Source organism: Anastrepha ludens, chromosome 6, assembly GCF_028408465.1.
Source record: "Anastrepha ludens isolate Willacy chromosome 6, idAnaLude1.1, whole genome shotgun sequence".
Taxonomy (NCBI): Eukaryota; Metazoa; Arthropoda; class Insecta; order Diptera; family Tephritidae; genus Anastrepha; species Anastrepha ludens.
The window spans coordinates 48,658,334-48,672,437 of NC_071502.1; the positions used below are offsets into that span (position 1 = coordinate 48,658,334).

Below are 14,104 nucleotides of genomic sequence, written 5' to 3' on the forward strand. Positions count from 1 at the left end.
ATTGTCAACTAATCGTATATGTCATTGTTTGGTAACCACTTGTTTTTAAATAATATGTATATACTTCTTCTAAAAGAGCTTGGGGGCATTGGCCCTTCAATATCACTCTCATTCCATCTTTTTGTAAATCAAATTACTTATTGTCTAACGACAGGTGTAATATTTTATGGAAGAAATAAAAAAAAAAAAAAAAATTTTCATTCAAATCATTTGAAATTTCTGTATACAATAAGGAAAAATTCAAAAAAAGTTGTACACATAAAATGAATGTCGATTCGAAACTTACTTTAATCTAAGAATCGAGCAAGTTTTGTTTTGTACAATATTTTGATTTTTTCTTTTTTTTATATGAAGAAAATATTTAAAAGAAATTTTTGTTTGCTAAAAACCTTCCCCTAGTGGATCCCTATAATATGAAAAAAGAACGAATAAAATTGGCCTCGTATCGGCCCAACAAAATGCGTACAAACGAACATCGTTTCATTTTTATATATATATATATTCTATATTCAAAAATAAAAGAAAACTTAATCACTTCATATTGCCAGTTACTCTACTTGACTTTGCATGGCTATGCCAATTTGTTTGTATTGAAAGGCAAAATTTTAAAATTTCAACGACGCAAAAAATTGGATAAGTATTTATGTATTTAAATATGCTTTTAAATAGAAAGGAATCAAGAAAATGTTTTTAAACAGTATGTAGCAATTTCATACACTTGTTAGAGCGACTGTATGACTGCTTCAGCAGCTTATTTGTGCAAAGCAAAAATTGGAGAATAAAGAGCCACCTCGTGGACTGTGCTGCATTAAATATGTTATCGCATTAAATAAATTTACTTATGCACACACATCACACACACGAGGATCTGCATATAAATATTTAACCAACTTAAGCACATTCGAGAGACATAAAAGTATTACAACATAAAACGTTCAACATCAAAATAATGCTAAAATATCTGAAAGTTGCACGTTGTTAAGGATTAAGTGTTGAATGTACCTGAATGTCGGCATCACTTGACATTTAAGTTAAGTGAATTTAATCCTTACGTTCAACACTAGTTCCATATAGACCAGAACTGGTACCTGTGTGTAGTGTTGCGAAGAGTTTTTATGGAGCGAATTTTAGCAAATCAGATATCAATATGCATACCATCCTGTTCCCCGAAAGGTTCCGGAATATATTCAGAAAACTCAAAATAAAAGTTTATTCCTCAAAAGTGATATAATCGGGGAATATTTTGAACCCCATCAACTGGAATGAATTTTGCCAGCGCTTGATTCAGCTCTCGATACATTTTTGGAATTATATTATCAGTTTAGCAATCAGAGTTGTCTTCGATTTTGTCACTACTTCCTTTCAGCTGTTAAAACGCTATGAAGATGCGTTTTTTGACTCGAACGAACCATATCAGGTGAATTCGAAGACAGTTAGATTGCTATTCCTTTCGTTCTTGGTAAAAAATTCATGAATAATGAGTTGTTTTTCCACAATTTTTTTTTTTTTTTACGAATCCTTCACTGAAATATTTTATAAAGCCCAAGTAATAGTCCCTATTAAGGGGGGAGCCTGGTTTATAAGGTCAAAAAAATCATTTTTTTTTTTCGTTTTAAGCGATTCCTAATATATTTCAGAATATTCACACAAAGTTACAGAGCCTAATTCTCAATATTTCCGTAGATACAAAGCCAAAGGTAGGCGAGCGTTAGGTAGTTACGCTGTGGCCGGACAGCTATAGTACAAACTTTATCTTCTTTTCTCGACTTTTCATTTTTATGATTTCTTTGAATTGGCGTACATGAATGGAAAAAAACTAATGAACCTTTTGAAATGAATCATAGTTTGTTCCCTTCAGTATTAAATTCTCTTCTATTTGAACTAACAAAATAGATAAAAAAAATTTTTCAAGATTTTCATACCAAGTTGAAGTGATTTTTTTTTTATAGAAAGGCATTTTTTTCTTTAAAACCTCCAAAAAGTTGAAATTTTGGAATTTCTCTCAGTTTTCTTAGTTCATCTAGAATAAAAAATCATGATAATTAGAAATCCATTTGAATTTTTTGCTTTAGATAATAATTACGAGCTGTATCTTGACGCCAGTTGGAAACTCCAGCGTTGCAGCGCTCTACTAATTTCTATGTTAAACATTTTTTTCAACTTATTTTAACCAGTACAAAAATTTGTTATACTTTTTAAATATTCATTAAAATATTGAAAAAGCTTTGCAGTGCTAAATTAATTTTTTCCTTAAAAAAAAATCGCAAAGAGATGCAATTTTTAGACCTCATAAACCAGGCTCCCCCTTAACTGTCCGGCCTTCTGATAAAAATTTGTCATTTACCGTTGCAATTCATAAAAACTGTGAGCATCGCTTTTTTTTACCGAAATCAACGTGGTTTTTTTGGTATTAGGAGCCCTCTTTTCTCTCGACTGATGTCTGGATTGCATGTCGTACTCACCCACTTATCGTCTCCAGTAAGGCTGTTTTTGATGAATGTTGGGTTAGATTCGGTCTTGGAAATCATACTTTGCTACTTTGCAGCAACACGGCGCAAACTTAAATCAATACCCACAATGTCCTGACCGAGTCCATAAGCAATGTTCTAGTCTTCTTCCAGCTCTCTAAAGTGTAATTTGCGCTTTTTAATCAATTTTTCTTTCACTTAGTAATGTTTTCATCAGTTTTCGATGTCGACGGTCTGTCACTACATTTGTCATGCTCAATGGACCGATGATCTCTTCTAAAGCGTTCATGCACTATGTTGTACTACAAGACACGATTTAATCATTACAGTTTTTACTGCCTCCTAAGGGCCACCTGGCAAGCAATAGAAATATCGGCATTGAAGTGGAAGAGTGATTTCTTCCCATTACTTGAGTTCAGGTTTGGGAATAGTGCACTAAATAATTCATTCAATAAGCTTATAGTTGAAAACTGGGATTTTACTGGAAAACTCATTATTTAGCCAAGCAAAATCAGCAACTTAGATTGGGAGACGTGATCTCTTTTGAAAGATATCAGAGGAATGACGTAGTCTGAACTGTCATTTAGCCCTTGTAAATTATTGCCATATATATGTATGTATGTATCCTAAACTCCAAGTTGAAACATATGATCACAACGAGATTCCTCCATTCGGGTCGATTGTACGCCAAAGCTTTGACTTCACTCCAGTTTTATAAGTCATTTTCAGGTATTTGCTGTTCTCCCTCTTGCACGGCTACCAGATGGGTTACAGTCAATGGCAGTAATGGTTAGGTCTCTGCCAATTCAGCTCTATTTTCTTTTTCGCATCTCAAGTAGCACCAGCGTTTGTTGAATTTTGCTCCATAAGTCCTCGTTTGATACAAAGTCCGGCATATTTTGAAGATTTTCCTCAGGCAACGATTTGTGAAGACTTCCAGTGCATTATTGCCAACTGTTGAGATATTCCAGGTTTCACATCCATACAGCAGAGTTTCACATATGAATTGAAGATTTTGAATTTCGTGCGTTGCGAAATATGTGAATCATTCCAAATGGGCTGAAGCGAACCAAATGCCGCTGAGAACTTTTTCATGCGATTTTTGATGTCTTCACTTGAACCACCTAATGCCAACATAATGCTGCCCATATAACAAAAAGGTTATACATCTTCCAGTTCATCATTTTAAGATGTTAAGTTTTTATATTAGCATGCCTTCGCTGCTACTTCTTGTACTGCTTACAGTTTTGATGCCAAAGCCGAGTAAGTATGACTTAGCAGGCAAATAGCGTCTCTGCTTACTGAAGGCCCGTTAATTGATTCGGCAAATCTTAGGTGATTCACCCATAAACTTAGTGTTTTTCATTACAAGGTCTGGTACGATGTTAGAAAATAGAGGCGAGAGAACACAGCCTTGACGTACGCCTGTCAGTATCCGCAACTTGGTACCCAGGCGTCATTCATGCATTATCCGGCAGCCTGCGTCAGCACATAGTGGCTCTGCGAGATCGATGAGTTTCTTTGGGACTGCCTTACATTCAAAAGCGTTATTTTAGCAATTTTTATCAATTGTTCCTTTACCCTTAATCCCAGCGCCGATGTCCTCACTGAGTGTTTTTCAACTAAGTCTATCGAGTAGAAATTTTGTATTTAACCTAATACTAATGTGAGAGTAATCCCCGCATAATCCAATATACCAAGAAACCAGAGCCAAATATTGCAGGTCCTATAAGGCTTTCCGTTGTGATTAATACATTAGAGGCTTTGTTAAGTTTCTCCTCTAAAATTGACCATCACCTTAGCATGCGGGGCACACAAATTTCACGGAATTTCGTAGAAACTTTGGGGATTCTTTAGTTTCTAGAACACAAAGCAGCAATTCTCTGCACCTCTATTCAGAATTCTACTATAAATCCATTTTTTCTGCATTCAAATCCCTGCCAGCTGTGTACCTCTTTTAGTTTCCTCCTGATCATTTTGCTCAGTAAATGTATACATCTAGCATAAATAATAAAAGCCAGATCGCTGAAAAAGAATTAAAATATTTTGCTTAAATTTTGCTTTGTTTCGATTCTATTGAAGTGACAGTTATTTGTGGTTTGAGCAAACCCTTGTTACACTCACTAAACTACACAATACAAAATATTCTCTGCGCGTGCAATAAAAGTAATTTATGAAAATTGTAAAACCATGAACTACGCACGCGGGGCTCAAGCCACGAGCCAGGAATTTCTAAACCTACGCATTGCAAGAGTGTTTGCCTACACATATTTTCCTACTCAAACTCACTGAAAAGTCTACCAAATATACACGTGTTATATTGCCTGTATCCGAAGCTGTTAACAATTCAAATAAATACCCTGCCGTCAGATCTACTACTTCTCAACTAGTTGCCAGTGCTATCAGTTTGCTTTGCAGGTAAAGTATAACGCATTATTTTTTATGATAGCTCTTCCCATAGGAATAACTCTTAAAACAGTTGTCAGCTGTCACTTATGGGTGAGCATTTTTATTCACTATAGGCGGCCGCCGTAGCCAGCCGAATGGGTTCGTGTGTGACTACCATTCGGAATTCACAGAGAGAACGTAGGTTCGAATCTTGGTAAACACCAAAAATAGGAAAAACATTTTTCTAATAGCGGTCGCCCCTCGGCCGGCAATGGCAAGCCTCCGAGTGTATTTCTGCCATGAAAAAGCTCCTCATAAAAAAATATCTGCTGTTCGGAGTTGGCTTGAAACTGTAGGCCCCTCCATTTGTAGAACAACATCAAGACGCACACCACAAAAAGGAGGATGAGCTCGGCCCAACACCCAAAAAGGGTGTACGGGCCAATTATTATTATTATTAGTATTATTATTATTATTATTGTAGTGCACTATTTCATAGCAGAGAGACTCACGGGCCAGCAAGATTTTAAAATCATTAAAATACACTATGAAAATTAATCATCAATTCATGAAACGCATAGAAAATGAGATGTAACTTATGGTTGAAATAATCAATATATGAGCAAGCAACTTCCCGTCCTGTTAATAAATTTTGCACCACTCTGTCCCCATCTTCATAATACACCAACAACAAAGAAATGCTCCTACTGAAGAAACATTAACCAGTGCAAATGAAAGTTTTAACCCAATCCTCTGATCTTAGTGACTTATTGCGTGAAACTAACTATTCGCAGTTGGATTGACTCCATTAACATTTATACCCCTCTTATCCTATTTGGGTGAATGATTAAAGTGTAAATGTTTCTGATTTAATGTAAGAGTAACTACTTTGCGTACAACTTGAATTGCTCATTTCGCAAGTGGTATAATTTTAGTCACTGTGTAACTAGCGTGACTACCCCAATTAAAAACAGTTCATGAACTAAAATTCTTATTGATCAGCTTGATGTCAATTGGCCGCGAAGAGCATGTGATTTGACACCGTTGGACTTTTTTCTTTGGAGTTATTTGAAAGAAAAGGTGTACGTCGATAAGCCAGCAACAATTCAAGAGCTAAAGGATGAGATAATTCGGCACATTAACGGCATAGAACCTCAATTATGCCTCAGCATCATCGAAAATGTGGACCATCGGATGGAGGTGTGCTGCCGAGGCCGCGGCGGTCATTTTGCCAATATTTTGTTTTATTCGTAATTAAGCCATACCAATATTATCATAATAAGGATAAATCATAATAATTTCTTAAAAGCATTGTATTTTATTCAAAATCAACACCGGCCCTTGAAACTTAACCACCCGTTATTATATTATATGTCGAATAGAGAAATTGCTCAAGTGGCGTAGAATGATTTGTAAAATACAGAAGAAAACTGAATTTATTTAATTCTCGAAAACATCGAGTCCAATGATCCTCTTAACTTTCTGCCAATGCGCCTTTGTGCTGAAAGTGGCAACTATTTTAGTTAAAATTTAATTTTTTCAATAAAATATCTCATATATCGACGTGTAAAACTTACCAGTCGCCTATACAAAAGAGATCAGTTATTATAATATATAAATTATAGGCACTGTACTAAACTCAATGGTAGCAAATCGGCTTGATACTGATGAGTTTTCCTGTAGGGTCACTATGCACCCCAAATGCCGTACTCAATCATTCGCTCCCCAGCAAAATAAATCTACACTCATAAACTCACGAATTGATGACATATATACGTACCACAAAACACGCATGTGTGTAAGTCTGTGGCCAAAGCGGCGACATTGGTGTTGATGGCAAACAAAGAATGTGAAAGCGGCGACCACAACAACAATCAGTGGTTTACGCAGAGACTTACACATACATTGTTATCGATATATATAAGTACAATATTCATATGTATGTATGTATACAGATATGTATTTTAAGTTTGCGTTGGTGACTATTTGTGTTATTGTGTAGCATTTGCTTGGATTGACAAAACCACAGCGGCAGTAGTGATGCAGTGAAATTATTCGAGAGACCATCACAAGCAGTGAGAAGTAGTGAAACTGCTTTAGTGCTCAGCAAATAACGCGTTGGTTAAACGTTATTTTGTTACATTTCGCTTCCGCTGTTGCCACGGTTGTTTGACATCGGCTGGCGCAAATATCAAACAGCCACAATTTGAACTAAATAAACCTTTGCTGTACTGTGGTGCTTCTCCATCCATGGCTTTGCACTAATATCTATATTCGCCATTAATACCAGTATAAAAAGCTAGCACTGTGAAGCTAGCAAGTTTTCTGTGGACAAATGGATACAAATTGTATAAAAATAAGTGGAAATGGAATGAATTTTAAGGGCGTTTTGCTAGTTTCGTACTGGTTTGTAAAGAAGAGTGTCATTTTAAGCCCAGATCAAACTGTTCTGGTATCATTCAAAAGAAGACATATATAAACCCAATATTTCGGTTACAAATTAGAGGAGAAAGCTGGTACTCCAATACGTTGTGCTCTATACAAGGCTCACTAAGCTAGAACTTTCACCTACATAAAATTTCAAGTAAAGCGACTATATCTGTTAAACCACGCAAAATGTCAAATGTGGTGTCTGAACTATAAATTTATAATATATAATACAATTTCTAGATGCCGTTCTGCCAAAAATCGCTTGGTCTGGTGTCAAAGAAGTTGTTGAACCAGTTTTTAAGGACATCTTTGTTATCGAAGGTAATGCCCTTCATATGGTTTGACAAGGAGCGGAAAAGATGGTAATCGATCGGTTCAAGGACCGGAAAATACGTCGGATCCTGTAGAACTTTCCATTCGAGCTCTTGGAGTGCAGCTTTGACGACTTGGGGCCTGGCGTTGTCGTGAAGGAGTATGGTTTGACAATGTCGATCAGGTCTTTTTGGTCAAATAGCCTCATTCACTCGGCGCAACTGAGCAATGTAGAGTTCCTTGTTGACCGTGGCACTCTCAAGCATTTCCCAGTTCACCACGCCCTGCAGTCCTAACAAACACATATCATGATCTTCTTTGGATAAATGTAATTGAAAATTTTCCGCCAATTCACGACTGGTTTGGAAACCGTCTCCTACAAAAGTGTTTTGAGACGTTTTTCATCGAATTCAGAAGACCTTCCGTTGCGCGATGTCAAACGTCAAAGTTGCCATTTCTGAACTTTGCAAAGCATTTCCCTGTTGTATACTCGCCTACGACACCTTCTCCATACACGCTGCAAATGTCACGGGCTCCTTCGGCAGCTTTTTGAGCTCGGTGAAAAGCAAAGAAGAGCAGGAGTCGAAAATAATAATTTTTGCATCCTGTTTATTCCACTTCCGAAAGAGTTCTATCGAATGAATACTTACCCTTTACCCAACAGCAAACAAATCGTTATAAAAAAAGAAAATATAAAGACGCTGTGAACTTATTCCGCAACCCAATCGAGGAAGGATGGAAGCATGTTCAACTGCAACTTTTAAGCCCATCCTCTCGTAATTTTTTTTTAGTTTTATTTCTTGATAATATATACTTTTAGACGGCATTTATAAAAAGAGCTATTATAACAAAAACAAATATTATCGCTCCTAGTCGAAACATAGGGTGGTTTGTTGTTCGGTTCAAATATGAAACATTGACAGCTTCCCTGCTGATATTTAAGACCCTTTACGACCTAATTGACGTCTGTGTTTCTTTGCTAAAACGTAAGGAAGTCCACTTATTTTTGAAGCGGAGGGTAAAGAGAAAAGAGATACATACCAAAACAATAGCAGAAAACAATCTTATCCAAATTATCCCATAGCCCGAATTAACGTCGAAGAAGGACTTGTAGCGTGTTTGGTGAGATTGAAAGAGAGGAGAGAATCTTCCCAGTTATCTGCTCACAGCGAGCCAGATGCTCTAGTGGAACCTCTGCTAAATAAAGAACTAGATTGAAGCAGGCAATCGACCAAAAGTGAAAAGAATTGTTGCACAAGAATGAACTTGTTTTCTATCAAGGCAAAACCAGACCACAAACCTTCATAGCAATACACCAAAAGCTCGGAAAGCATAGCTGGGAAGTTATATGGTGTTAAGAAAATATTTTTCACCAAGCACAGAGCGATTATTATATTTTACAGCATTTGCAAGTTTTCGTTTTTATTTTTTGTGATTAAATAGTGTTTTCCAAACAGAGGTTTTATTTTGATATTCAAAGAAAAATGCTATTTTTTAATCGGATGATCGAATGTTTATTTTATTATAAAGAGAAAGGTATGCTGTTAACATCAGGAAAATTACTACCATGACTACGCTTACAGGACAATATCCTTTTCATGAAATTTTCCATAACCGAATTGCAAAGTGGCTGCCCTATGTCCCCGATAGCCTCACGAATTCCATCTTTGAGGTCTCGAATCGACCCTGGGCTGTTGGCGTTGACCTTCTCTTTCACGTAGCCCCAAAGAAAAAAATCACAAGGTGTTAAATCACAAGATCTCGGTGGCCAATTATGATCACCTCTTCGAGAGATAACACGGTCCGGAAACTTTTCCCGTAAAATATCAATGGTTTCGTTGCTTGTGTGGCACGTAGCGCCGTTTTGTTGAAAATGAACTTTGTCCAGATCGATACCATCCGATTCGGGCCATAAAAATCATTAGTCATCTCTCGATAGCGCAATCCATTCACCAATAATACCTGTTATTGGAAACCCGTTTACAAAACTGCCCTCAGTAGGAACGAGGACTATTTCAAACCGACCGAACTTGAAAAAAGGTGGAAAATCGCTCAGAAATTTTTTTAATTTGAAAATATAGCTAAGATTTCTCGAAACGATGGGCTAGCTTTGGAATGAGCCATTTGAATGGAACAGTTGGGTGCATATTTGTGTGTATGAATATTTAACTAACCCGACTAGACTAGATTAGATTGGATTTGTGGGGCGTTGGACAGGCACTCAGTCAGTAGACCATTGTACTAAAAAAACAAAAAAAAATAATTGGCGCGTACACTTCTGTTAGGTGTTTGGCCGAGCTCCTCCTCCTATTTGTGGTGTGCGTTTTGCTGTTGTTTCACAAATGGAGGGACCTACAGTTTCAAGCCGACTCCGAACGGCAGATATTTTTATGAGGAGCTTTTTCATGGCAGAAATACACTCGGAGGTTTGCCATTGCCTGACGAGGGGTGACCGCTATTAGAAAAATGTTTTTATTAATTTTGCTTTCACCGAGATTCGAACCAACGACCTCTCTGTGAATTCCAAATGGTAATCACGCACCAACCCATTCGGCTACGGCGGCCGAAAGATAAAAGGTGGATGATAAAAACGAATAAATTAGTTTGAGGTCACTCATCCACAAATCTCCTGGATTCATTGATGAATTCTAAGAGATACGGAAGAGGAAGAGTATGAACTTACACCATTCTCAGTGTATCGCAACCCAATACCCTAAGTCTGATTCTGGAAAATGCAGGACAGCTACAGAAAAAATGATCTGCAGTGTCGTCATTCTCACGACAGGATAGGCATATCGCATATAGGCTGTCTACGACCTCCATGGTAGCCATATGCTGACCCCAGACGTTGTGCCCTGTGATTACACCCACCAGCACTCTCAGGCCCTTCCTGCTGAGTTTTAGAAGAAAATTCTCTGTTTTCCTGTTTGGTTCTTTCACAAAACACTTGGCTACTCTGCACGAATTCAACTCAGACCAACAACCTCTGTGTTTAGACCTCATCAAGTCGTCAATCCATAGTTGAATCGATGCGGAATTGACACCTAGAAAGGGTTCAGGGACTAGTGGCATACTTCCAGAGCCTTAATACGCCAATTTATCAGCTAACTCGTTCCCTGCAATACCACAATGTCCAGGCAACCAAATAAGACTAACTTTGTTGTGTTTCGCAACACTGTTCAGTTTTGTCTTACATTCACAGGTTAACTTCGAAGAGCAGCGTGGGTTAGCAAGGGCTTTCAGTGCAGCTTGACTGTCACTACAATTTCCAATACTGTTGCCTCGCCACTTTTTCGCAATTAGCCAGTACGCCAAATTCAAGATGGCATAGACTTCCATAAGGAATACCGTGGCCATCTGTCCTATGGCATAGGAGTACTTAGTGTCTTCGTCTAAGTACCATACAGATCTGCTTCCATGGCTGGTTTTGGATCCGTTGGTGTAAAAAGTGTGATGGTATCCCGTAGGTTCTCTGGATTTAACCATTGATCTCTATCTGGAATCAAAACATCATACTTCCTACCGAAGATAACGACAGGCCCCCGATTGCCCACCGGCATCGAGAACAGTGTGTACCGTTCCGACAACTGGTGGTATATCTGACAGTGGCCAGTGCTTACCAACCCGAAGTTCAAAGTGAATTCTAGATTTCCGAGTGTAGTTAACATGCAGCTTCAGTTTTTAAATAAATTAAGAACACACAACGATTTTGGATATCTACAAAATTTCTGAAAATATTTTCGACTGGGAAATTTAAGACTTCTGTGGTTCATAAATTGACTACAATTTTTCTGCGCGTATTTCTATAACATAAAAAAACTTGTTTTATCGAGATTCATTGAAAATATTATTTAAGAAAACAATACTTTACTGGTGTTGGCATTTTTATTTTAGATCAAATAAAGTGCAACAATCTCTTCTCCTATACTCTTCCGTTTGTGACTCCTACTTGCTGAATACCGACATAACTGTTGTGTGATTCCAGCGATATACTCGTAGTTGTGCATGCCACGTGGCTAGGAAAAGCCTCGATTTTCTAATGAAGAAGGTCGCTTTAATTTTGAGAAATCACCCAGCCAAATGGTCATCTTGTACGATTTAAAACTAATTAAATAAATTTTAAGGGGTCATATTAACTAACTTTTTATGAAAGCAAGCCAATAATGTAAGAGAAACTCAAGAAGAATATTGAAAGCAAAATGGCCAACTTTTTGGGCCGTAATGTATAGAAGATTACAGGATTTGATTGAAAAGTAATGAGGCTTATTTTTTTAAGCAGTCTTATTAAACCTTTTGGCTTATACAACTAATATTCTTCAAAATAGGACCCTTGAGCGTCAATGCACCGCTGGTAGCGGTCCTTCCACTGCAGGAAACATTTCTTAAACTCATCCGTCGGAATCACTTTCAATTCGGCTGTCACAGTTTTTTGGATCGCATCGATGGAGTCAAAACGCCTCCCCTTCAGCTTTCTTTTCAGGCGCGGGAACAAGAAGAAGTCCGGAGGGCACAGGTCTGGGCTGTAGGGTGGGTGGGGAAGCACCGGAACCCCCATCTTGGCAATACAGAGGTGCAGAGGAAGGCGGTGTGCGCCGGCGCATTGTCGTGATGAAGGGTCCCATTGTTGACGAGGTCGGGCCGAACCCGAGCGACGCGGTTTTTCAGCCGAAGGAGCACTTCTTTGTAAAATGCCGCGTTTACCGTGCTTCCTGGAGGTACAAACTGTGTAGCTTCACGCAAAATTTGATCGAGTAACACGCGGAGCGATGTTGACTGCACCGCTGTTGCCAGCGAACTGGCACCGGTTTCTAGCGGAAGGGGAAGGTCCAACGATCATTTTCCCCCACCAGCCGATTCGGTTGATCGCTTGGCAGACGCTCTGCGCGAGAAGGCTCATTACTTTTCAATCAAACCCTGTATTGAAACTAGCTCCAAAGAGTTGTTTACTGTAAATGTATTCGCGGTCGACCTATGATCCATTACGAGTTCCATACTTACATACATACATTTGTACTAAGCCTGAACTACTTTTCTGGTAATAATCTAAATGTCTCATTTACAAGAAGAAATGTTATGTTTGAGCTTGATTAAAAAATATTAACTAATTGCCACTCTAAGCGGTCGGAAGCACGTAATTTGCAATAAATCCAAATTCTTTGTTACATTTATATATTATTAAATTTCGAAAAACCTTAGTTAAATCCGAAAATGTACAATTCTCTAAAAAAATACCGCTCATAATCTTGTTGTAATTCCATTTAATAGCTAATCAGAAATATGTTCACTTCAGCACTTGAACAATTAAACAAACTAAATTCTATTACATTTTATCTTATTTCAACAGGTGATAATCCGGCAGCGATGTACCATGGGCATGTGGGTGGATCGACTAAATCATATCAAACGCATTTGCATGGCATTACTGCTATAATAGCCATGGCTTACCGAATATTACAAACATATGTGCATGTAAACCTGGGATAATTACAGCGGCAATAACAACAACAACAACACAAGTGGCCGCTGTCAGTTTAGTTATATAGCAAACACAAACACAAGCGCAAGCACAAACAAAAATAAACCAAAACCACACACACACACACACATAGAAGCAGGATTTAAGAGAGCTGAGCTATTCGGCGCTGTTGTAAAGCCGCGAAAGTAGAGCAACTCATTTATATAGACACACACAACTACAGTAATGCACACAGTTACACAGGCATATGCATACTTAAGTTTAATAATATAATAACATTATCCCGGGCATAATATTAGCAGATATTTGAGTAAATCTACATACACCCGTTGACAAAAAAATACCCATACACCTTTTGTGATCATAAATTTTGACATTTAATTTTTTAAATTTAATTTTAACTAAACTTCCTTCATTCCTTCGTAATTCTCAAACTTTGTACGAAGCTCAGAAAAACTCATAAAATTTTGATCAAAATTTCCAACTTTTTAAGGGGCGAGCCTGGTTTATAAGGACAAAAAAATCAATTTTTTTTTTTTCGTTTTAAGCGATTCCTAATATATTTCAGAATATTCACACAAAGTTACAGAGCCTAATTCTCAATATTTCCGTAGATACAAAGCCAAAGGTAGGCGAGCGTTAGGTAGTTACGCTGTGGCCGGACAGCTATAGTACAAACTTTATCTTCTTTCTCGACTTTTCATTTTTATGATTTCTTTGTATTGGCGTACATGAATGAAAAAAACTAATGAACCTTTTGAAATGAATCATAGTTTGTTCCTTTCAGTATTAAATTCTCTTCTATTTGAACTAACAAAATAGATAAAAAAAATTTTTTCAAGATTTTATACCAAGTTGAAGTGAATTTTTTTTTATAGAAAGCCATTTTTTCTTTAAAACCTCCAAAAAGTTGAAATTTTGGAATTTCTCTCAGTTTTCTTAGTTCATCTAGAATAAAAAATCATGATAATTAGAAATCCATTTGAATTTTTTGATTTAGATAATAATTACGAGCTGTATCTTGTACGCC

General features: G+C 37.4%; 1 protein-coding gene across 1 annotated transcript in view; it reads left to right on the forward strand.

Annotated features, from left to right (window-relative positions):
• The window catches only part of LOC128867051 (uncharacterized), a 145,928-nt gene extending 132,169 nt beyond the window's left edge, over window positions 1–13,759 (forward strand). The window contains exon 7 of the mRNA XM_054108146.1: window positions 12,943–13,759. Coding sequence (XP_053964121.1) covers window positions 12,943–13,082 — 140 coding nt within the window. The 3' untranslated portion in view covers window positions 13,083–13,759. The remainder of the gene's footprint in view (window positions 1–12,942) is intronic.
• The last annotated feature ends 345 nt before the right edge of the window (window positions 13,760–14,104 follow it).